The sequence below is a fragment of the Oryctolagus cuniculus genome, chromosome 13 (genome assembly GCF_051225735.1).
Source record: "Oryctolagus cuniculus isolate XC-2025 breed Fujian yellow rabbit chromosome 13, ASM5122573v1, whole genome shotgun sequence".
Lineage (NCBI taxonomy): Eukaryota > Metazoa > Chordata > Mammalia > Lagomorpha > Leporidae > Oryctolagus > Oryctolagus cuniculus.
In genome coordinates this window covers 96,943,722-96,969,812 of record NC_142879.1, presented here as the reverse complement: position 1 = coordinate 96,969,812, position 26,091 = coordinate 96,943,722, and the positions used below count along the sequence as shown (strand labels likewise).

The window sequence follows — 26,091 nt, the reverse complement described above, 5'->3', positions numbered from 1 at the left end:
TATGTATGTGTGCGCGCACATGCGTGTGTGTGTGTGTGTGTTAGGATTCATGGCAAAACCAATGTCTCCTCCAATGTATTCTTGCTTCTACCAAATGAATCTTTGAAAAGTGCCCCTGATTTATAATCTGTGATGACTATTACTCATAGCAAACCTGTTGTTTTTAGTCCTATGTATGTATATCCTGAAATTGATTACTTAATTTTTTTTCTACTAGGCCACTCCATAATTAAATGTACCTTTTATCTGGTTTTAAATTTAATTTTTAAAATTATTTATTTATCTACTTATTTGAAAGCCAGAGTTACAGAGAGAGAGAGAGAGAGATCTTCCATCCACCTGTTCACTCCCCAAATGGCCGCAATGGCCAGGGCTGGGCCAGGTGGAAGCCAGGAGCTTCATGGGGTCTCCATGTGGGTCCAGGGGCCCAAGCACTAGGACCATATTCCACTGCTTTCCCAGGTGCAGGGAGCTGGATCAGAAGTGGAGCAGCCGGAATTCAAAACAGCCCCCAGAGGTGATGCTGGTGCTGCAGGAGGAGACTTAATCTACTGCAGCCCAGCACCAGCCCCTTAAATCTAAATTTTGAAGCATGTTAACTGACACACTGTATCTACTTACTTAAGGGGTATAGTATGATAATCTGAGGATGCATACATGGCATGATGAACTGGGAGTGATGACATCTGCCATCTCCTTGAACATATACCTTTTCCACATGTTGGAAACCTCCAGACTCTGTGCAGTGGAGGATGGCCCAAGTCCTTGGGCCCTGCACCCCATGGGAGACCAGGAAAAGCACCTGGCTCCTGGCTTCGGATCAGCACAGTGCGCCAGCCGCAGTGCGCCAGCCGCAGTGCGCCGGCCGCAGCAGCCATTGGAGGGTGAACCAACGGCAAAGGAAGACCTTTCTCTCTGTCTCTCTCACTGTCCATTCTGCCTGTCAAAAAAAAAAACAAAAACAAAACAAAAACAAAAACAAAAACAAAAAACAAAAGGAGAGACCAATAAATCTTTATTCTTTCTCCTGCTCTCATAATTCTACGTGCAAATGACTATCTCTTTTTTTCTTTTTTGTATTTTAGATATACATATGCACACATATAGATCAATCTTCCATTTATTGGTTCACTCCCCAGATGGCTGCAACAGCCAAGGCTGGGCCAGGCCAAAGCCAGGAGCCGGGAGCCAGGAGCTTCTTCTGTGTCTCCCAGGCCATCCTCTGCTGATGTCCCAGGTGCATTAGCAGGGAGCTGGATGGGATGTGGAGCAGGCAGGAATTAAACCAGTGCCAATATGGGATGCTGGCATTGCAGGGGTCAGCTTTACCCGCTATGCCACAGCACTGGCCTTGTGAACGACCATTTCCTCTTCATTTGGAGGCACACTCTTTGAGCACAGGATCCGGAATTTCCACTGAATGCCGTAAGATGGACTTCCCTGGAATTCTGTGTAATTTGATTTCCTGGGACAATCTAGTCAGTGCTGAGTTGGGAACACATCTGATTCTACAAGTACTGGTGCTGAGATGCTTATTAGTCTAGTAGATATTTTAGTAAAATTGCTGTTTACTGGGCTCTAAATTCTGTGTCAGTACATGGAGACCAACTGGCAGGTCATACCCTACTCTGTTGAGTTCTCTGGTAAATGTATGTCCAGACCATTTCTCAAAAGAGGCAATGTGTAAATTAAGAGCATGCTAGAACAGACTTTCTATTTCCAATAAGGTTTATATGCCCAGATACAGAGGGTGCTGGGCACGACATAAGTATTTTCTATATACTTAACTTTCCTGCTTTGAAATGTTCTCCTGTGAGAACTTAGTTCTAAAGCCTAAATAACACCTGTTCCCCACCCCCAACTTTGGAATTTTCTTTGTGAGATTGAAAAAGGGGGAGTAGAGAGGAGGAAAAGTGTGGGGAGCAACTGGGAGCAACTCGGACTAGACTAAGTTACTGGAATTAAGACTTATTCTATGCATCTGCTCTCCCACAGTATGGCGCTGGGAGAGGAGGAAACAGCTTCTACACAGCTGCCTCCAGTTCAACCAATAAACTGTAGGACCTGCTCCTGATTGGAGGAGAGCAGCGTACTCGGCGTGTGGGTAGCAGAGTTGGGATTGGTGGAAGAGGACTATAAAGGAGGAGAGAGATAACATGCACCAGGAACATCTATCTGAAGGAACACCTGTGCAGCCCCCGAGAGAGCCGGCGGTGTGCCGCTCCCCCGCGGAAGTGGGGAAAGTGGCAGGGGGAACCGCTCCTCCACGGAGGTGGAAGGGACGGTAGCCAACCCGGGAAGAACCAGCAGCAAACCCGGGGAGGGCCGAGCAGACAAAAGAACAGCGCAGGGTCCAGTGTCGCTCCTCCACGAAGGTGGGGAGCGACATAATGGTGCCGTGACTCGGATATGAAGCCTAGGCAGGGCTTAGTGTCGTTCCTCCACGAAGAGGGGGAGCGACAGAAAAGGGAAGAACAAACAGCTGCCAGTGAGACCAGAGGGAAGAACCAGGGATGGCAGAAAGGCGAGGACTGAGGGGAGCTTTGCCCCTTTGGTTGCAGTCAACGGAGGGCTGAGTGCCATCTATGCTCAGAGAGACGCCCCAGCAGAAGACTGCGCCATCAGAAGTGTGACAGCCCTGCACCACATTCTCTCCTGCCTTCTGAGAGCTTCAGCAGCTGGACTGCATGGTGGCCCCTTCTCCTTTTTCTCTCATCGAAGCTGCTGGGGCGTGACTGCCTTCTCCTACCCTCACCTGTTGCTCTCCTTCTAGCTTCTCCTGGTGGCCTCTGTTAATGTGCTCTGAAAAGGAGGTGGGGTCCTGGTCATCCTGTCCACACACTGTTCTATTGGATGGGAGCCTCCAGACCCTTTTTTCCAGTTATTTTGGAATATGTGGTAACTTATCATAGACTAAAGATACTTTACTATGCTACAGAACTCTCCTGTCTCACTGCATTTTGGTGCCTGTTATCTAACCTATGTTTTTTTTGAGAGGAGAGAATCCTCCCCAGCTATATAGGGGGTGTGGAGGGGCAAGACCAGCCTTTCTCCCATTGCCAGTGGCATTTGCATCCTTCCTGCTCTTTTGCAATTTTTTTAAAAAAATTACTTGTTTGAGAGAAAGAGGGAGAGACAGACCCCATCTGCTGCTTCACTCGCTAAAATGTCTGCAGGTCGCTAGTGGGATTTGCCTACCTTAAGGTCTCAGGAAGCTGCTGGATGTTTATTTTCTTATATTTGGTCACCAAGTCAGCAGCTACCTTGCTTTAATAAAAGCAAAAATAAGGCGCAACCAAATGCTTTGTGTTTCCTCCCCAAGGAAAAGTTTAAAAGCAGCGGCTGTCCCTGCCCTCTTGTTGGCTTCTGACATCCTTGGGGCTCAGCCATTCATCAGATGGGTTACCTTCAGTTGGGGGGTGTGTGTCTCAGAGGTGGAGTTGACAATTATTTGTCAACAGGATCTAAAGCTATAGGCAGCGAGGGAAGCCAGCTGCTTCCCCAACACTCTGAGGGTGCCTGGGAGCCACTGCTTAACTCAAAGAGTGAGAGTGACACGTGGATTGTTGAGAAACAGTTAACGAGAAGCCAATTTTATGGAGAAATGATTTTACATCTTCCAGCTTCATTAAGGCAGGTATTTAGAGTAATGGAAAATAGCATTCATAATTATGTCTTAAAGTGTTTCAATATTCAGATATCTGGTGTATATGTAATCTAACTTAGAAACAGACAGCTCTTTGAGAATAGGTACTGTTGCTCTTGATGCCCTGGCCTGATTCTACTCTTTTGATTCCATGGAAATTAGAGCTGTAGAAAAAGGAGCTGCTTTCTCCTCACCCCTCATTAATTCTCAACTCTGCTTGACTCCAGACTCTGCCATGTTCAGTACAATTAGATGGCTTAAGAAATGCATTATTTGCTTTTTCCATTTTCATTAATCCACCCCCCCCCCCCCGCCATGTGCCAGCTCCATGCTAAGCGACATAGGATAACCACAGAGAAATGGCAGACATGGTCTTATCCTTTCACATTTATTTAAAGGGATGAATGCCCAGATACACATGTCTAAAAAAAGAGAGATTGTGAGATGAATATCATATGCATGCTTATAAGGAATGTTGCTGAAATAAGAGCAAAACAAGAATTGAGAGAGAGAGAGAGAGAGAGAGAGAGAGAGAGAGAAAGAGAGGGAGAGAGATTCATATGTGGGAAGCATCTGGAAGAAATTTTCTAAATGGAATGTGAGGTGTGAGGAGGCACCCAACACAAAGTGAATACAGTGGTCAAAGGTATGGATGGGGAAAGCGTAGGCACATATTGGGAGACATTTAAAAGTCTATTTTTCTACCATTAGGGGATTTGTATGGAAAAGTGATGGGGGGGGTGTTAAGCTTCAAAGACAGGAGGAAGTTGATTACAGAGGGTTTTGGTGCTACCTTGAAGGTATTTAATCTAACTGGAAAATGAGATTAACTGTTAAATAATGTTTTGAGCAGGACAGTAATACTATCTGAGGTGAGTACAGAGTGTAGATGAATTGTATGGGCAAAGAGAGAAGGCTGCTTCCTCAGATGGGGAAACAACAATTTAGAGTCTGGACATTGCATAATGAGTAGTTAGGAAATGCCAGCAGGAATGGACAGGAGGGGATTCAGAGAGAAACCTAAGAGGAATGAATCAACAGGATTGGCAACTAACATGTAGAGGATGGGGGAGAGGAAGATTTTAAAATAGATGCTCATTGATTAGATATAAAAAAACCCAAAAAATTTAAATTTTAAAAAAATGAACAGCCAAATTCAGGGCTGACAGTCTTGATTTGGGGATCTTTTGTCGTCATCATCCCCATCAAAGCCCATGGATGAAACTTGATGGTATTAACCAATTTTATGAATTGGAAAACAGAGCTTCATGACAATTGAAAGATATAAGCAGAAAAGTATTAGAAATAAAGGCTTCATCAGCTTGCCTGCAAGCAAACGTTTCTGTTAACTTCCTGTCACGTGGCTCCAGTGGAGGAGACACAGCTGTGTTAGTGGTGGCCACAGTTTGTAAGATGCTGATGTACTGACTGCATAAGATGAGGATCCCTCATTCTTATGGGAGAGAAGTGAACGTGGCTCTCTGCTCTTACGAGTCTCCATGTATGGATATGTGGGATCTGGGGGCAGAAGCAGCCTGTTACTGAAGGGGAATTTATGACAGTCTCCTTCTTTTGGCACTTTGCCAACTTGGAGACCCCTGGTTCCTGGGGGATGGAGGTGAACAGCCATTGCACAGGGGCTTCAAAGTTATATGTACATAACAATGTTTCTAGACTGAAAAAATAAAGCTGTGTATAAACTATGTGTCTTAGGTCAGGCTACCTAGAAGCAAAGGCTGAATCAGGGATTTTTTTTTTAAGGTTTTTTTTTTTTTTTTTTTGACAGGCAGAGTTAGACAGTGAAAGAGAGAGAGAGAGAAAGGTCTTCCTTCCGTTGGTTCACCCCCAAAATGGCCGCTACGACCGAGTGTTGCGACCGGCGCGCTGTGCTGATCCGAAGCCAGGAACCAGGTGCTTCTCCTGGTCTCCCATGTGGGTGCAGGGCCCAAGCACTTGGGCCATCCTCCACTGCCTTCCCTGGCCACAGCAGAGAGCTGGACTGGAAGAGGAGCAACTGGGACAGAAACTGCACCCCAACCGGGACTAGAACCCAGAGTACTGGCACCGCAGGTGGAGGATTAGCCTAGTGAGCCACGGCGCCGGCCTCTTAAGTTTTTTAAAATTTAATTATTTGAAAGGCAGAGTTACAGAGAAGCAGAGGCAGAAGCAGAGAGGGAGAGAGACCTTCCATCTGCTGGTTCACTCCCCAGATGTCTGCAGCAGCCACTCTGGGCTGATCTGAAGCCAGGAGCCTGGAGCTTCTTCTGGGTTTCCCACAGGGGTGGTACAGGGGCCCAAGCACTTCAGATATCTTCCACTGCTTTCCCAGGCCATATCAGAGAGCTGGATCAGAAGTGAAGCAGCCAGGACTTGAACCAGTGCCCACATGGGATGCTGACACTGCAGATGGCGACTTTACCTGCTATGCCACAGCATCGGCCCCTGGGATTCTTTTTTTAAATATATTTTTTATTTTAGAATATTTTCTTTTTATTTTAACACACCTTACAGCCAAAGGCTTAACAGCTCTACTAAATAAAGAGTGCAATAAATAAAAAGTAAAAAGACAATAGTCTCTGTGAGTGAGATCCCAGTGGAAAGAATAGGCCATCAAAGAAGGAGGCCATCTGAAGGGAGGAGAGAACTTCCACTTTGACATGAATTTGTCTAAATAAGATTGGAGTTGGCGAACTCAAGAGGCTTCCATAGTCTTGGCAGCTCATGACAAGGGCCTTGGGTGATTACTGACGTCATAAATAAGAGTGTCAATTGTTAAATCAACAACAGGAGTCACTGTGCACTTACTCTCCATGTAGAATCTCTGTCCTTAATGTGTTGTACTATGTGAATTCATGCTAGAACTAGTACTCAAACAGTACTTTATACTTTGTGTTTCTGTGTGGGTGCAAACTGTTGAAATCTTTGCTTAGTATATACTAAATTGATCTTCTGTATATACAGATAATTGAAAATGAATCCTGATGTGAATGGGATGGGAGAGGGAGTGGGAGATGGGATGGTTGTTGGTAGGAGGGAGGTTATGGGGGGAAAAGCCGCTATAATCCAAAAGTTGTACTTTGGAAATTTATATTTATTAAATAGAAGTTTAAAAAAAAGGCAATAGTCTAACAGGAAAATAGACAAGGACTATAAACAATAATCAAGTTAAAATGTTAAATCTCACTCATATAAAGCAAAATAAAATTAAAATATTTAAAATTAAATTAAAATTAAAATATTAAAATAGTATTAAATCATCGATTCTATAGTAGCATATGATTCCTATCAATTTGTTAGACAAATATTTAAAACGAAGTTTGACAAAGCACTTTGCAACAAAACAGAATCAGAGATTCTTGAGTAGTGGTTTGTTACAATTCAGGGCAGAGGAAGAGGCTAGGAAAAGAGGAGATGTCATTGAAGTCTAGTCTAGGGCTGACCTGAGAGAAAACCCTGGAAGTGCTGGAATATGAAGGATTCTCATCTGTGGAGGCGGGGGTGCTGAGATGTTGTACTCTGTGTCAGGTGATTGTCAGCTGTGGGCATTTCCAGCTTGCTGGGTTCCATTGGCCAAGGGCCATCTTCAGAAGGCTGCAGCTCTGAGCTGCCCCAAGGAACACTGGGGCCAAAAAGGGTTGGGGTGTGAGTGAGGCAGGCGGCCTGGGCGTCACACCAACAGTACCTCCTCCAGTGAGTTACTGCCCTTTGAGTAATGGTGTTACAGACAACAAAATGCAGACTTGTATAGAAGCATTGCTCAACACATAGTGGCTATTAGTCATATCTTTTTTCATAAAATGGCTATCGAGAGTAAAATAAGATCATGTAGGACAACCTGAGAAATAGTCAGGAAAAATGTAAACATCCTAGTTTCTACAGAGTAAATCGAAAAAGTGATCCAAGGCTCCATTACCACCTGAAAGCATCAAGGCCACTTAGTTTGCAGAATTCCATTGAATCCATTAAATAGCAGATAGTTTCAAAGCTATTTAAAGTGTTCCAGAGCATATAAAATATGAGAAATATTCAAATTGGTATTACAAAGTACCTATTATTGGTATATATACCTGAGACTGTACAAGAATGGAAACTATAGAGGGGCCTCACTTATGAATATTAAATATCCTACATAATATGTTTTCCCTAAATAGCTGAGGAAATTGGTAGTAGTACCTTACTACAAAATACGTTTATTCCACAAATAAGAAGAAGGATTACACAAAATGAATTAGAAAAATTTGATCATAATCATAGGTACTGAGAAGGCATATGACAAAATCCAATAATGACTTCAAATAAAAACTCAAAGTAAAATAAAGGGATTTTTAGACACACACACATGTGGCATTGTGCTTAATGGGGAAACACTGGAGGTATTTTACACACTCATAAATAAACCAAGAATGTCCACTATAGCTTCATTATTTAACATCTGCTGAAGCTATTAGTCAACATAAGAGAAAAAAAATTAGAGATACAGTACTTGGAAAGGAGTAGACATCACAAGCACTGTCTGGACGCAGTATGATTGTATCTGTGGAGACCTCAAGAGAATCCAGTTGAAATACTGCTAGAAACAATAAGGGAGTTCAATAAGGTGATAGGGTACAAAGCTAATATACAGAAATCAATAGCTTTCATATATCCACACTACTAGAGAGAAACCATAAAGGAAAAACGACTCCATTTATAATAGCAACAACAAGATAATAGGAGTAAGTTTAGCAAGAAATGAGACTGAACTATAACGAATTTAAAAAACCTACTGAAGGACACCCACAACATTTGAGCAAACAGAAAGACATGCCATGTCCTTAGATAGAAAGATTTAATATAGTGAAGCCCCTCAAAATTAATCTATAAGGTTGACCTGATTCTGTACAAACAGCAATAGTGCTTTGTTTTGAATCAAGAACCTGGTTCAAAAGTGCAGTTTTGTTGTTTGTTTTTGAAACCAGCAAGCTGATTCCAAGGGGAAACCCAGAGAATTCTTAAAAAGGATGATAATGCTGCGTGACAAACCCTAGTAGATAACAAACAGGTCATAGAGGCTCAGTAACACATCACTGTGGTGTTGACGCATGAAGTGAGACAAGTGGAACAACAGAGTCCAGAAATCATGCCAAATGCATACAGGGATTTAGTACAAGGTAAGGGGAAGAACATCTCAAACCACTGGAGCAGAGAGAGAGAGAGCGGTCAATGAATGGTACCTAGTAACTGAAGATACCTGAATGATAAAATTGCATTCTCATCTTATACCATGCACCAGGATAAATTTCAAATGGATTAATATTCAGATGTTAAAAAAAGATGAAGAAGTACTACGCACACCTGTTTATAGCAGCTTTGTTTATAATTACCAAAGCTTGCAAGAAGCCATGTTATTTTTCAGTGAATAGATAAATTAACTGTGGTCTGTCCAGACGTTGAATTGTGTTCAGCACTAAAGAGAAATGAGCTATCAAACTGTGAAAAGACATGGAGGAAACTTCAGAGCAGACTAAGAAGTGGAAGAAGCTATGTGGTTTCATCTGTATGACATTTAAAAATCATTTGTTAGAGAGGAAGATGGGAGGAGAGCACCCACTAATTTACTCCCCAAACGCCTGCAATGGCTGGGACTGAGCTGGGGTTGGGAAATCAATCCAAGCCCCCCAGAAGAGGGGCAGAGCCTAAAGACTTGAGCCATCACTCCTGTCTCCCACAGGTCTTCAATGGGAGGAGGGGCCAGGAGGTGAAGGTAGGTCCTTGGGTGTGGATGGTGGGCATCATTGCTGGTGTCTCACTGCTGGGTTAAACGCTTGCCCTTACCTGACATTTTTAAGCAGCTTGACAAGTACAGCATTGTGACAGACAGCATTTTGCATTTACTCCCTGTGATGTGATGGTTATTTTTTTAAGTGGTAAGACACTTAACATGACATTGACTCACTCAACAAAGTTTGCAGCATACAATGCAGTTTTGCTAACTACAAGGACAACAATGTATGGCAGATCTAGGGAACTTAGGCATCTTGCATGACTGAAATTCTACACTCACTGAACAGCCACTCCCATTCTCTCTCCTGTACTCCCTGCTCCTGGCAATAACCATTCTACTCTTTCTTTCTATGAGTTTAACTCTTTCCGATTCCACATATAAATGGAATCATGCAATGTATTTCTTCCTGTGACTGGCTTATTTCATTTTGTCTATATCCTTAAGGTTCATCTGCATTGTTAAATGTGGCAGAATTTTCTTCTTAAGGCTGAACAATATTCCACTGTATGTACAAGCAACATTTAAAGAAAAATCCCTTGTCTGTTGAAATCAATTAGGTTGTTTCTGCATACTGGTTACTATGAGTAATGCTGGAATAAACATGAGAGCCTCTTCTGTTTTCTTATATAAGAAAATTCCCTTTACATAGAGGGAACTCATGAACTGAAATGACTATTTCTTATGTAGCTTTCAAACACTTTGGACTTTATTTTTTTATTTTTATTTTTTTTTTTTGACAGGCAGAGTGGACAGTGAGAGAGAGAGACAGAGAGAAAGGTCTTCCTTTGCCGTTGGTTCACCCTCCAATGGCCGCCGCGGCCGGTGCACTGCGGCCGGCGCACCGCGCTGATCCGATGGCAGGAGCCAGGAGCCAGGTGCTTTTCCTGGTCTCCCATGGGGTGCAGGGCCCAAGCACCTGGGCCATCCTCCACTGCACTCCCTGGCCACAGCAGAGGGCTGGCCTGGAAGAGGGGCAACTGGGACAGAATCCGGCGCCCCGACCGGGACTAGAACCCAGGGTGCCGGCGCCGCTAGGCGGAGGATTAGCCTAGTGAGCCGCGGCGCCGGCCACTTTGGACTTTATTTAAAACTTCTATTTATTTGCTGTTCCTGCTCCATTTCTCAGGCTACACCTGCCATCTTTGGGGGAAAAATGGAGGAAAGAGTTGTAAACAGCATGTCTTCGGTCCAGTTTCTGTTGCTGAAACAGAATCCCACAGACTGAATAATTTATAATATACAAATGCATTGGCTTACAGTTCTAGAGTGTGGGAAGTCCAAGATCAAGGGCTGGGGGTCTGATGAGGATCTTCTTCTGCATATGGAGAGAGCAAGAGCGGGCAGACCTACGTCCATGAGAACAAACCAGCTCATACAGTCACAGGATTAGTGCATTCATGAGGCAAGAGTCCTCATGTCTGAAGCACTTAAAGGTCACACCACTATGATTACAAGGGCAATTAGGCTTTACCATGGGAGACAAACATCTAAACAGCAGTACAGTCCAAAGTTCTCACTATAATTATTTGGATATGGTGCCCATTTGCCCTTTCTGAGACTGGTGAGTGTTTCAAGCTGATTCTTTCTCTTGCAGGGCACTTCCATAGGTATTTTAGAAAACTCCCTTCCCCTTATCCTACCCCATTTTGAGGATTTATACTTGTAGTTGTCTGTGACACAAAGGAGTGCATCTGACTGGCCTCTTGCATTGGCCTTTTCAGATCTGGGTCTGGTCTGTCCAGTGCTCTACTGCCATTATCTCACCCTCATCTTCCTCCACAGGGGAAGCTGCTTCCAGGACAGAAGCAAGCGATGAGGCTTTCTTGGAATGCCAAGATGGTGAGTGCTATGGTTTTAATGTTCTTCAAAATTCATGTTGACACTTAACCCTCATTACATTAGTATCAAGCAGTGTGACTTCCGGGTGGTGTTGAGGTCACCAGGGCTCTGCCCTTATAAGTGGATTAATGCTATTAAAAAAGGGTTGGAGGGAAGAAGCTAGGTGCCACTTGCCTCTTCATCCCTTTCATTGTGTTAGGACACAATGTTCCTTGCCTCTGGAGGATGCAGTCACAAGGAGCCACGTTGGGAGTCATCACCAGACACTACATCTGTCAATGCCTTGGTCCTGGGCTTCCTGGTCTCTTTATCTGTGAGCAATTTCTGTTGTTCAGAAACAGTGCAGTTTCATGTGTTTTGCACAGTATCAAAACTGGACTATGACACCGAGCATTTCTTCAACACTGCCCCTCTCCCCCCAGTCTAGGCAATTTCTGGGAATATACTTTTACTTATCTAACTGGAAATCTGTAGTTTTTAGTCTGTTCCATTTCTTGGCATAGTTCCTTATGTTATAGCTGATTTTGTAGGAAAATAATGATCACATTTTTATTTATTTATTTTTATTTATTTATTTTTGACAGCAGAGTTAGACAATGAGAGAGACAGAGAGAAAGGTCTTCCTTTTCCATTGGTTCACCCACCAAATGGCCGCCACAGCGCGCTGCGGGCGGCGCGCTGTGCCAATCTGAAGCCAGGAGCCAGGCGCTTCCTCCTGGTCTCCCATGCGGGTGCAGGGCCCAAGCACTTGGGCCATCCTTCACTGCACTCCCGGGCCACAGCAGAGAGCTGGACTGGAAGAGGAGCAACCAGGACAGAATCCAGTGCCCCAACCGGGACTAGAACCCGGTGTGCCAGCGCTGCAGGCGGAGGATTAGCCTAGTGAGCCATGGAGCTGGCCACATTTTAAAAAATAAAACTAAAGGTAAACTACACCAATGTTCAAGAAATAAATCTCAAAATTATAGAAATGAGACATAAAGGAAAGATTTTTAGCACACATGTAGAGTGTCCCAAAGGTTGTGGGGTATAATTAATTGTGACTCCCTATTTTCTAGCACAGTGTCCACTGAATGACTCAAGTAATAGGGTCCAAAACTTCCCTTGAGGACGACTCTTCCACAATTTATTAGCTCTTAGCATTAGATAATCTTCCCCAATATTCAGCCTAAATGGTCTTCTGCACAGTTTCCTTCCATTACTCAGGTTTTATCCTTAGACTCCCAGGCTCCTTGTGGTTTGGATTCTCTGAATATTTGTGAAGAATATCATGATTTGTCTACAATCCCACTTATAGTCATTATGAGAGCAAAATCTGCGTTTTATTTTCAACCTTTTCCTGAGTGTAAATTCTCTTCTCTTCTGAAGTTTTTGTTTCCATTCTCTACACTTGTTTTAATTAGCTCAAAATCAAGTAGATCTAAAAATGCCTGCCTTCAGCATGTCTGGTCTGTTAGGAGCATGACTGGAGTAAGACTGAAAGAAAACCAGTTTTCTTTTGGCAGCAGAGGTTTTTCTTCCATGAGGGTGTTGATTTATGGCTTCCTCCAGGGATTGGAAGACACCAGTGTCCCCTGGGCTTTATTCTCTAAATATTGCAAATGCATTGATTTTAAGAGGAGAATAAGTCATGTGTCAATGTTTTGTGCATTTCCCTGTGAGTAACAAAACATTTACAAAGGATGTCCAGTAGCAAGGCACTGGTAGGCAGATATTTAACAGGCTACAAGGTACAGACTACCCCATTTCTGCTACTTCCCCGAGACTTTGCAGAGGTAAATTTAACTACATTTGGTTGTCTTGTCTGGAAGAAGATTTATAGGACTAAACAAAATCAAGATTTGAAAAATGTGCTTGGTATGTATTTCAAGCTATTTATATTTCACTTCTTCTATAATCATAGCTGTTTCTCTGTCTGCAAGCCGGTTTTTGGGAAGACTTCTCCATCTAGAATGATATTAAAAACCACATCACATGCTCTACTATTACTGATATTATCTACACACCATGTGTTCTTGGCATGAGAACAAGAGGGCTTGTTTGGAGTAGCTGAAAATCAATGCATGTTAAAGGATATCTTCAAAATGAATCTGACCAGTGAATATGTGCCCAATAGAAATTTAACTGTGTAGTCACTTACCTTACAGTTTAAAGGTCATTTTAAAAAAAAATCTATTTTCATTCCCTTTTCTAACCATCTACTCATTCATTCAATGTGTATGCAAGGGAATGGGGTTGCAAACCTATGAGGTCTGAAAACCCCTTCTCATTGGCATGTACTCACAGATCTTGGAAACATACAGGCATGGTAAGTCAGGTAGCTGTCTGTGAGAAAGGCTCTAATAGATCCGTGGACACCTCGTGAGTAGATGGGCATGATGACAGAAGTCAAGACCAGTGTTGGAGAGAGAAGGAAGGGGACTTTGGCCTCAGGCTCAAGCATGCATAGTCATTTGCCAGGCTATCAAGGGAGCAACAGCCAAACAGTATGATCAACTTGCATGAAGACATTGGGGTCTGGAGGGGCACACTATGGTTATGTTGTGGTAGAACTCTATGATGAGGATGTGGTAAGACCCCATGGTCAGGATATGGTGGAAGCTCTTGGACAGGATATGGTAGGACTTTATGGTCAGAATGCAGTGGGACTACATGGCCAGGATGTAGTAGAAAACCATGGTCAGGATGTGGTGAACCTCACTGGTGAGGATGGGGTGGGACTCCATAGTCGGGGTACAGTGGGACTCCATGGTCAGGACTCAGTGGGGCTCCAGCACCTCGAATATCATTCATCACCCTGTGCCTCTTTCCAGTAACTCTTCCCTGAGAGGAGAAGATGGACAGGAGCTTTGCTTGATCCATCGCTTTTATGAGCACTGAAAGAACTGCCCCATGGATCAAAGACCCCATGCAAGTTCCTGGCCTATTTTCCTTATCTGATCAGAAGAGTTTCTTGCTTACTGCTAAAAACATACATGCCGACACCAACCTCCTACCAGCGTTAAACCCTCAAACTTTTGAATGGCCATCTGTCTGAGAGATTCCTGAAAAAATCTGCCTTGAAACATTTCCAGGGAATTCTTACAACCAGGGTGAATTTGAAGAACACAGGTATATTAAAAAAACAGAGGCAGAGTTTTCGTTTTTTCAACTGCTTGTGTGATGCTACACTTTGGGAATAGGACTCTTAATTGAAGTGGATTCTTTGGTTAAGCAATTTGAGAAAAGAAGCCACTAGCCTTGAAAGGCAGATTCTCTGATATTGACATTTGCACACGTACAGTGCTCAACAGATTCAGGGGTGTTCACAAAGAAACCCTTTGGACATCTGGTTAGTGAATCCTAAAGGCTGACACTATTCCATTGCTGAATCAGCCATAAAAGAAAGGGTTTCTAATCTTCAGAAGTTAGTGTTTTTAGAGTAAGCATAGTACACTAGTCACATACTTATTAATTTTCTGGAAAAAAGAATGCTCACAGAGGGCACATTCAGCTTCTCCAACTGGTGTGCGTGTCAGCCAGTTTGGCAGCAATGCTGGTAAGCAGGGAGAGAGGTCCCTGCTACACTGATCTCTTAATGGGGCCAAAATATGATGGAGTATTTGCATCTGGAAATGTTAAGAAAGAATGAGTCGGCTGGCGCCGGGGCTCCATAGGCTAATCCTCCACCTGAGGCGCCGGCACCCTGGGTTCTAGTCCCGGTCGGGGCGCTGGATTCTGTCCCAGTCGCTCCTTTTCCTGTCCAGCTCTCTGCTGTGGCCCGGGAGTGCAGTGGAGGATGGCCCAAGTGCTTGGGCCCTGCACCTGCATGGGAGACCAGGAGAAGCACCTGGCTCCTGGCTTCGGATCAGCACAGTGCACCGGCCACAGCACTCTCGCCACAGCAGCCATTGAGGGGTGAACCAATGGAAAAAGGAAGACCTTTCTCTCTGTCTCTCTCTCTCACTGTCCACTCTGCCTGTCAAAAAAAAAAAAAATGAGTCTGCTAGTTTGCTACTACTCATTCTTTTCCCTTCCAAAATGACTTGGATTATTTTATAGGCACAGATTCATGAGGTTCCTCCATGGGAAATGAGACGGGATCTGTTCCAGGGTGCCATTGTATGAAGTTTGTTCTCTTCAGCCAGAGTCTCCTGGGTCAGTTGTGAGGGCTGGGCTGGCATGCTGATCATATATGATGCTCACGTGCATAATGTATAGTGTGGAGATGGACACTAAATGTATCCTACAAACAATGTGCACCCTGTAAGATTGCCTTGGGCACTGTGGACCACCCAGCAACCCCAAGAGGGTCAGTCAGTGGGTAAGAGTGAGGCTAAAACACCAGCTGGCCAGTAACCTTTGTATCCCTCAAACTTCATGGGCTGTAGGTAAGGTTAGAGGTGAGTGTGGGGTGGAAACTTACAAGAGTTAATAGCTCTTTTGTGGTTGTCCAGCAGGAAGCTGACCAGCTTGCTGGGCAAGGTGACACTTGGGTGGGTCTGTCCCCAAACTTCAGATGTGAATCTGTGATTCATTGGAGTCAGACACTTTAAGCCCCACTGGAGGGCAGCAGAGCAAGGTGGGAATCTAAAAACGGTAGCACCCAGGCAAGGAAACATGTTGACTGCCATGTTCCAGCCATTGAACTTGACTTTGTCCACATGACAACAATGCATCTGATACATTTTCTATATCAAATTAACTTGACTTTTCTAGATTTAACTTCTGGCTGAGCATTGGGCAAACCCAGTAGTATTTCCGGCCACCATAGTCCTTTGTGTGCTCTTCCCGATATAGCTGACGACTCCCGAGTTACTGTTTAACATAACTCAGTCACTAGGAGGAGTTTGGAGCTTGATGAGATATGAACAGGTACTGCTTGACATACGCTGTATCAGTTGGTTTATTGAGCACTAGGTTACATCCTTCCTCGCTTGGTTCTGCTTTAGGGACTGAGAAGTCAAAGTCCTCCCTTTCCAACTCCCCTTATAGCTGAATGAGTCTGCAGGAGTTGTCCTCTTTTCTGCTCAGAAGAGGGCTGGGGTAAGACCTGCAGCTGTTTTGGTACAGAATGAGAGAAAAGCTGGGGTCCTGATACCATGAAGTGCCTGAACTGAGCTTCCTGCTGCCGCTGTTGTCCACTGGCTATGTGAGACTAATACAAAGGGATTTGCTTGGGACCTTGCTAATCAGCAATCTCATTTCCTGTGGCCAGACACGTTCCTAATTGGTATAATGCTAAAATGCATAGAACTCAAGGTATTATAAGGCATACATGATAAAACGTAAGGTGACCAGACTGGCTTAAGAGGTTATTAGTTGTATCCTCAAACATGAACATTGTGAAGAATTTCACTGGATATAAATATGGTAATTTTACATTTAGTGAATCTATTTAAGACCCTCATACTACCCCCAGAAGAAGTAGAATGACAATGAACCCACTGCAATTAATAGATTGAAAAAAATCTGTTTATCTCCCCATTTGGATTGGGCCGAGTGTGCTCTTCGCCCCATTAGTAAGTCATTCTTTTATATCAAAGGAACAAATATGAAACACCTGGTCTGGTCGATGAGCAGTCTTTTCTTTCTTTCTCTGAGGATAACTGACAAGGTCTCCTTACAGGCGTTAAAACCAGAAATAATGAGAGCGCAAAGCCAGAGCTCATAAATAATTCATGGACTAAATATTTTAAGTGACAGTGCTTTCTTCATCTGTAAGCAATTACTTGATGTTCTCATTTTTGTTTTCAACTCGTGTTCTCTGTTTTTAAGAAGGCAGATAGGGGATTGTATTTGAAACAACTCAAAGGGGAATTCTCATTCGGGCCCTAAGAGTCCTTCTGCCCTCTCTCTGTACTTCCTATTACTTTCTAGTCTCTGTGTGTGAGTACTTTGGCTCAAATCTGGTTGGTCAAGTTAAAACATTCTTCCTTGGTTGATGACCTAGTGATACGGGTGCTCACTAAATAAGTACTGAATGACCCTCCCCACAGCGAATCTCTACCCATTCTGTGTTTCTCTTCTGCTGACCCTGTCAACCTCTGGTTCATTTGTTCAGCCAATCATCACCAGGATGACCCCAAGCTGAAGCACCTGGCCTCCATCAGGGAGAGATCAGATTTGCACCTGCGGTCCTCCTGGAGTCCCATCCTAACTCTAACCCGGGAGGGGGTGTGTGGTTCTTTACCTGCATCCTTACTCCAGTCTTCCCTTTCCCGAGTGTCTGCAGATGCTGTCTCCAGAGCCCTCAGTCACAGAGCACATCAAAAGCTCAGCAAGGCAGCAGGAGACAGGGAGCCGGCACAGGTGTTAAGTAGGGAAGTGTGCCAGGAAACAGATGTGTGTAGGAGACAGGAAAGTTGTAGTTTTTGTTACAAAATTGGGCAATAAGCCAAGAGACCTTGATTCTTCTGTGCTAAACCATGAAATCCTGGCTTTCCTTGGTGTGAAATACCCACAAAATTCCAACACAGAGGTGTTTACTGCAGCACCATTTACTCTTCCAATATGCACTACAGAGTAGCTCTTTCAACATCACATAATGTAGATGGAAAACATCTTGAAAATTTAAATATAGGGTCAACTGGGTAAGAGAGGAACATTAACCATGACCCCCAATGCATGTATTTAAAAATCCACGAGTACTTCAAAGGGTTACAGTTTTTCCTGTTTTTGTATTTATTCATTAATTAGCCCAAACCCTTCAGAATATTTTTAATTATACCTCCAACCACACAGTGTGTGGGGTGATAGTCAATGATAATTAACTTGCTAACAGATAATGCATAGTGATTTTCTGAAGCTGATTTCTAACTTCCATTATTCTTCCCTTTACCTTTCTTCTCTGCCTCCCCCACCTCTCTTCCTCCTCTTCATCCTCCTCTCCTCTCTTTCCTCTCTCCCTCTCCCCTCTCTTTTTTCTCTCTTTTGTATGCTTAACCAGAGCATAGGAAGTGATGTTCATGGCTAGGGTTGAACATAGGAGTATTTCAGTATGTTGAATAAAATAAGAAGGTTTAAACACCCAACAGCATTGCCTGGTGTTAGTGTCTTTTTTTTATTCATTCACCAACAAACTTAGTATTATGAGTCTATTTCAAAAAACAAATAAGAGCCTCATTTAAGAGACTGAAAAAACTATGAGGTTCGTTTTATTGCATTGAGAAATATAATATAGTATTGGATTTTCTCTCCCCAGGGAAGCCTTTGAGCAGTTAGGTTGTGGCTAGATTTGAATGTTGGGTTGTGAGCTAGTGCTCACAGAAATGCAGAAGCATTGGGACAGTTTTGATTGGAGTTCCTGATGTCAAAAGGGTCAGCAAACAGTTTCTTCTTTCCTCTTAAAAATCTGTCTTCTCCTGTACATATCTTTATTAAATAATGGCATGTGGTAAGGATTTAGCTTGTGGTAAGGACTCTCGCTCCTCTCATTGCTAATTTCACTCTGGGCATTTCTATCTGCACCTTGTGAGTTATTCTTAACTGAACTATTTCTCTCCAAATGGGCCATGGGTAAGTGGGGTGGATGGGACAAGTGTCTAGTCAATGCCTGCTCTTCTTTTTCTTTCCATTTTAAGGAGTGACGTATAGTATAAATGTTTTAGCATTCATGCTACACAAGAATCAGTCATAGATGTAGTAGAATCTATTCTCCACTTCGTAGTCTAAACGTAATGGTTTAAACCAAAGATGTAAAATCAATTGCCCATCAGTACTCCTTATTGTGCTGAGATGGGAGCGTCCATGAATCTTAATGTGCCTGAATAGATCCATGGAGAAATTTGCTCACCTTCACATTTCTCTGTATCCACTTAGCAATTATTAAGACCAATTGCTTGAAATCCACATGATAATTTACCACCTTTCATCACGGCATGTGGTTTCTGTTTAGTTTTTTTTTCTTTTTTTGTCTAGTCCTTTGTTTCAGCTTATCTTCCTCATGCCTGGCTGAATATAAAGCAAAAGACCCTGCTTTTAATTTTAAGATCAAGGAGATTGCCAATCATTCAGAGGTAGAAATGGGAAGAAAGAGGTTTTGAAATATTTTAGGAATAAACGCCCTATATTCTCCTCCTACCAGGCCTTGTGAAGATGAACTTGCACACATGTTCTTCATATGATGTAAGGAGAAGTTTCAACACTTTAAACAGTCATGATTTATGAAGTGCAAATAGGAAAACACTGTTTAAAGACCGGCCAGCTTTGTCTGGTCCGACTCAATAGCATGATTCTTTATTCAAGCCAGAAGCATGGCATGGACGATATGAAAATACATTTCTTTAATTCACGTGCTCTCTTAAGGTTCAGAGCAATGCATGCAACAAAATCGATTCTACATTTCAAAACCCGAACAAATGTACTGGTGTTCCGTTTTTGAATTAATTGGTACTTTCATATTTTTCACAATAAGACGAGCCTGGCTACTTTCCCTGCAGTGGAGGGGGAGGGGTTAGGAGGCTAACATTCTGTACTGAATTATTTCCATGAAGTCCGACTTTACCAGGATGTTTTCAGGAAATGTGCATTTTCTGAAGGCAGTGAGAAGTCTCTGCAATTTGTGGAGTGATTGGGACTGCACGATGTTAGTCTAAATGGGGAAGAACATTTGTAAAAGCCTTAGTGTCTGAATATGTTTTGCAGGCCAGACTAGCAAAGGAAATTCTGAAAATACACACCAAAGAAATCTTGTTTTTCTGGCTCTTTGTTTAATCAACTCAGATAAATAACTTCACAGAAGAGACCATGCATCTTCACCGTCTGGCCTTGACACTGCCTCTAACGGAAATCTGGAGCCACCCAGGAGAAGGACTCAAGGATTTAGCATTTTAGCTCTGTCCTTCCTCCTGCACTCAAGACTTTAGGAAAGTCATTTAGCATCTTGGTCTTAGTGCCTGCAGTTCTTCAAAGTGATGAAAAAAATAATTCACTGCCTTTCTTACCTCTCAGGGTTGTGGCAAACAACTTGATTAGTTTATGTGCAAATGCTATCACAATTATATGTTTGCATGTCAAACGAAAGCCGTCATTATCAACAGCTGCTTTATGAATTGCCTTCCCGTAGAAACACTAGGCTTTCTTATTAAAACCATACTTTGACAACTTGCTCAATAATGCTATCCATGTTTCTGGTTCAAGACAATGCAGTGAACGATTGCATTTGCTTCTTTCTTTCTGAACCTTCCTGAAATGAAAGGACCTCAAAAAGGAACAAGTCTCACCTAGCAAGAATATTAAGGTAGAATGAGAATCAGATCAATGTATTTTGAGATACATGGATATTCACAAAGTTGATTTCCCATGCACATTTTTTAAAGAAGATTTATTTATTTATTTGAACAGCAGAGTTATTTATTTGAAAGGCAGAGGCAGAGAGAGAGAGAGAGGTCTTCCATCCGCTGGTTCACTCCCAAGATGGCTGCAACGGCTGGAGCTGCAATAATCCAAAGCCAGGAACCAAGAGCCTCCTTTGGGTCTTCCACATGGGTACAGGGGTCCAAGGACTTAGGCCATTTTCCACTGCTTTCCCAGGCCATAGCAGAGAGCTGGATCAGAAGTGGAGTGCCCGGGACTTGAACCTGCACTGTAGGTGGCAGCTTTACCCACTATGCCACAGCGCTGTCCCCTGCTACACACATTTTAAAAGGATGTTTCTTGAAGGTGCAACTCATCACAAAGAGAAAAAAAAAAAAAACAAGAAAATGGCTGTTGATCCTGGAACCAGTGGATTTAAATGGGAAGAGCAGAACTTGGCCAGGCTGCACAGTGATAGGTCCTTGTCTGTTCTGTGGGCAGAGTTTCCAGAGAGAGTTCTCTGGGAAGGAACTGGTTCCATTCTGTGCACAGATACTGTAGCTTTTAGGCCACATGACTTAGAAACTGTGCTAAGGACATACTCCCTTTATTTCTTTTTCAGTAAGAAAAATGAAAATTAGGTATTTCAGAAAAAATTACATGATATTTCAAGAGCTATAAGAAAGTTCAGCTATAAATATGAATCATGCCTTGATTATGAGCTAGTGATGGAAACAGCATGAATCCATATGATCTGACACAAAGGATATTCACTTTCAGGGAAGAATTGTGTTGATGAAGAATTCCATGTGATTCTCACTCACTGCTTGGCTCTGTGATGTTGGTATTTACAACATCCTGTTCCTGTGGATGCTAGTAAGTAGCTTTCGATTCTTACAATCATTCAAACCAAACAAAATATACAAGACTTAATTATAGACTAGAAGTGCTATCATTTATGATCATATGAAAATAAATTTATACTGGAGAGAAGTAGGCTCTAAGAAAAAGGCTGAAGAGGGCCGGCGCTCTGGTGTAGCAGGTAAAGCCGCTGCCTGCTATGCTGGCATCCCATATGGGCGCTGGTTGGAATTCCAGCTGCTTCACTTCCTATCCAGCTCTCTGCTATGGCCTGGGGAAGCAGTAGAAGATGGCCCAAGCCCTTGGGCCTCTGCACCAGTGTGGGAGACCTGGAAGAAGCTCCTGGCTCCTGGCTTCGAATTGGTGTAGCTCCAGCTGTTGCGGCAAATTGAGGAGTGAACTAGTGGATGGAAGACCTCTCTCTCTCTCTGCCTCTCCTTCTCTCTCTGTGTAACTCTGACTTTCAAGTAAAATAAATAAATCTTAAAGAAAGAAAAGGCTGAGGGGCAATTTACAGAACAAGAATTGAAGCTGCAGCATATACATTTGATAGGCTCAGAAATGAAAGTTTAAGTATACTGTCTAAACTTACAAACATAAATATAAAAATGGGAAACCAAAAAGCTTAACATTATAACAGTGTGAGTCAATATACATAATCTAGAATTGAAAATCTGGAAGCACAGAACAAATATAGTGTTAGAGTCACAAGAACAAAATTCTAAAAAATGGTTAGAAATGGTTACTTCTAAGAAGGAAGGGAAGTGAGGAGTGGAATGAGAACATATTGGCTTTCATTAATAAGTTCCCTCCATTTTGAATTTTTAGCATATGGTGGCACTAATTTGATAATAGTAAAAACTATTTGGTTCATAGGTATATATTTTTGCAATCATATGTCTTATTCTCGCTAACAAATGGAAACAAATTTGCTTGAGCTAATTGGTATTAGAGAGTTGATACCTAACCTACAAATGGAGGAGACAAATTGAATTTTTTTACTTCAAAATAACTTTAATTTTATAACTTTGTAAAGAAAAATATTGGTAAATTTAAAAACTTGGAAAATTTTAATAAAATTTAGTATTTTGTAATGCAAAATATTGGCAAATTTAAAAATTTGGAGTGACACATGCTTTTCTGCTGTAGATTCCAGGATAACTCAGTTTAAATTACCATCTTATGCCCTTTTGAGTTTGCAACATAGGAAAGAGGATTATTGACAAGGATGCTGCTGAACTCTGCGGTGATATTGATTATGCATGTGACCCTTGCTTATGGTTGTCAGACTTATTACAAAAGGGTAGAATTTGTGATGTTGAACAAGCCCCTTTGACTTAAGACCTAAGTCGAGTCAGAGTATATGTAACTGTTTCCTGATGGCTGTAGTTTGGGTTGAGTATTATTTCAGTTGCTATTATGTTCTGCAACTCCATAGACCTTTGAACTTGGTGGAATCCTGTACTCTTATATTATACATCTTATCGTTTAGAGACTCATAGTACTTGCAAATATTAGAATGATGTCACATTGGAAAAAAATTACCATCTTGGTCTGCAAAGAGAAGAAGGAAGAGAAGAAGGGCAGGAGGAAGGGAATAAGACATACCACTCCTCTTAGAGTCTGTTAGGCATTTGCTTGAATAATTGAAGCAGAATTAAGATTAAATGGCTCATCAATTTTAAGTATATGAATATTTAGAACTATCTCTATTAGTAATTTCACATTTATTTCTAATATTTTAAAAATCAACACATTTAATAAATTTCTTTTTATAATAGGAATGTGTATCTCAGCAACTTATTCTTCAATGTTCATAAATCACTAATTAGTGATGCTTTACCTGGTGATGTCTCACTTTCATATAATAAATTTAGCTCACATAAACAAATTGCCTGCAAGAAAACAGTGTGTTCAGGGGCAACTTAGAAGTATCATTTTTCCAACTGTTTCAACTGAAGTCTGAGAGTAGCTTTCAATGTTGAGTTTTCTGAAAACGTGGAAAGATATCAGACAGTCACACCTCCAGGGCTAAGAAATGTTGAATAATTACTCACCAAGTCACACTGATGTATACTTTTGGGGTTGGAAGCTTTACTGCACAATAAAGAGGAACATGTCTTGGGTTTTTCTTCCCTCCTCCCTTCTTCCCTCTTACTGCAGATCAAGCTAATTATGTAAGCTGAGCTACCAGGGAATCTGTGGCAGGCATTTATACAGTACTCTAAAATCTTAGACTTCTCATGGTCTGTTCATGTGGTCCTCCAGATCTGTGTACATCACTCTTTTGTAGTTCTTTCTATAGTGGAGTAAAAAAGAATTCTTTATGACCCATTCCCCTCTAGAATATAAAATTCATGGGGGTAGGCACTTGGACTGTTTGATTCTCTGCTGTTTCCTCAGAACTTAGTATGGTAGGAACTTGGTAAATAATTTGCAAATAAAAGAGCGTTAGTACTACTAATAAGTGTAACATAAGTGCTACCTATTATGGGCTAGATACATGTCTAAGTGCTTTATACACGTTAACACAGTTAACTTTGTAAATAACCCTTTTGAGATGTATTCCTAGTATATTCTTTTTTAAAAATTTATTTATTTATTTGAACATCAGAGTTATAGAAAGAGAGGGAGGGAGGGGGAAGAGAGAGAGAAAGAGAGAGAGAGAGAGAGAGAGAATCTTCTATCCGCTGGTTTACTCCCCAAAGGGCTGCGACCGTCAGGGTTGGGACAAGCTGAACCCAGGAGCCAGGAGCTTCCTTCAGGTCTCCCATGTGGGTGGCAGGAGCTCAGGCACTTGGACCATCTTACCCCCACCTCCGAGCCTCCTGCCCAGGCCACCAGCAGGGATCTGGGCCGGAAGTAGAGCAGCAGGGATAGGAAACAGCACCCGCATGAGATGCTGGCATCCCAGGCTGCAGCTTTAACACCTGGACCTCGATGCCAGGCCCTGGTCTCCATTTTCAGGGTGAGAAAATTGAGTCCCAGAGGTGCTAAGTGACTGGCCTGGGAGTCCCAGAGCTATTTGCAGGTGGATTGTGATTCAAATCTAAGCAGGTTGATGCTAGATCCATTGTGTCAGCCTCTATCACTTCTCACTGCTCCCTCAATGATCCTGTTGCACCCAAAGTCAGGGGAGAGGGGGCTGTGTCATTTTTTGTGTCATTACAGAGGCATCCTATTAGTGACTGCTGGCTGGCTGGATTAAAAACATAGTCACATTCAGCAGTGATGATCTTGGTGGAGGTGAACTCAGCCCTCAATTTAGAATCTTTTCTCTTCTACACAGAAGCAAATGTCATCAAGCGTATAAATGAAGGGCAAATGTTAGTGGCTTAGGCGGCATGCGTGCCACCACATACGATGATACAATTGACAAACTCAATTGTTTTGGCTTGGAACATTATACTGTATTTATAAAGCAATTTTACCTTTCAAAGCATTTCATATACTTTGTCTTGCTTGCCAAATGACATTGTGAGGAAGCACTTTTATTTCCATTTTACTAAAATGCTCAAACAGGAAAGGTTAAGTTGCATATCTTTGTAACACATCCAGGACAGGGTCCTAAGAATTTTGCACCTGCTCTAATGTTCTTGCATTAGACAACATTGAAGAGGTCTTTATTGGTAAAAATATGCCAGCCATGTGTTTTTTCAGTTTTTTTTTTTAACATAAATGTTTTTGGACATCAGATATATGCTGTGTCCCCTGGGTGTACCCTCTGTGTCCTCTCCCTTCCCTCCCTCTGAGGGGTCATCTGTGCCAGTGAGTGTATGGATCCCACACTGAGAAAGGTCTTCAGGTGCTATTTGCCCATGGGAATCAGAGACTTTTGAGAACCAACAAGCCTTGGAAGGTCATCTCCACACCAGACTTTCCTCATCCGAATTGGCTCCATCTGCCTGTTTGGGGTCAACTCCCATTGGGGTCACAGTTATTCAGTAGGACTGACAGCATTAGAACCCCAGTCTTTGGTGCATTGTGGGGTGACAGGGAAAGAGGATGTTTTCTTGCCCATCAGCTTAAATGGTTCATACCCAGTGACCCATCTAACTTTGGATTCCAGATTTTAGACATGGCGGTGTGTTAGATTCTTTCTGGGAATGAGTTTGGGGAGACACCAGCCTGGATCTTTCCAGCTTTCTGCAGAGATGGGTTTTGGCAGCTCTGATTATACCTCCAGTTACGATTGGTTTCTCCCAGTAACACCTGGGCCACTGCTCTCTGTGTATTCTATTTCATCTTTTTGTCACACCTTTGTGTGGAAGAGAGAATCCTTAGGAACTCCTCACCCCCCACCTTAGGATCAGGTAAACACTAACATTCTTTTCTTTGGGGTTAACAGTTCCCACGGGAGACGGCAGAGGCAGTTACCTTTGGTCATGACGATTCCTGCCAGTGCTTTGTGGCGGCCGTGCACTGATGTCAGGCCGACTGTCAGCTCGCGGAATTTCTGTGTCACCAACTGGGACACGGAGTCAGCGAATTCCTGAAAGACACAAGCACAGGCCTTGTTGATGGGCTGAGCAGAAGCAGTGAGGGGACAGCTGGCTCTTGTGTCCTCCCTTCCTTGTCTGCTACATCCCCACGGAGGTATCTGGAGGTGCCTGTCGCAGAGCACCCCATGCCACCACATGCATGGGCTGTGTCGGCACACTCTGCCCTAAGGCTTCAGGAAAGACTTTAGTACTATACTGAATCG

The 26,091-nt window shown here is 42.7% G+C and overlaps 1 protein-coding gene across 2 annotated transcripts in view; it reads right to left on the bottom strand.

Moving 5' to 3' along the window:
- Window positions 1–26,091, bottom strand: part of ADARB2 (adenosine deaminase RNA specific B2 (inactive)) — a 561,341-nt gene that overhangs the window by 56,121 nt on the left and 479,129 nt on the right. For both annotated transcript variants that reach the window (XM_051832432.3, XM_051832433.3), the window contains one exon: window positions 25,764–25,878. In XM_051832432.3, the coding sequence (XP_051688392.3) occupies window positions 25,764–25,878 (115 nt within the window). The remainder of the gene's footprint in view (window positions 1–25,763; window positions 25,879–26,091) is intronic.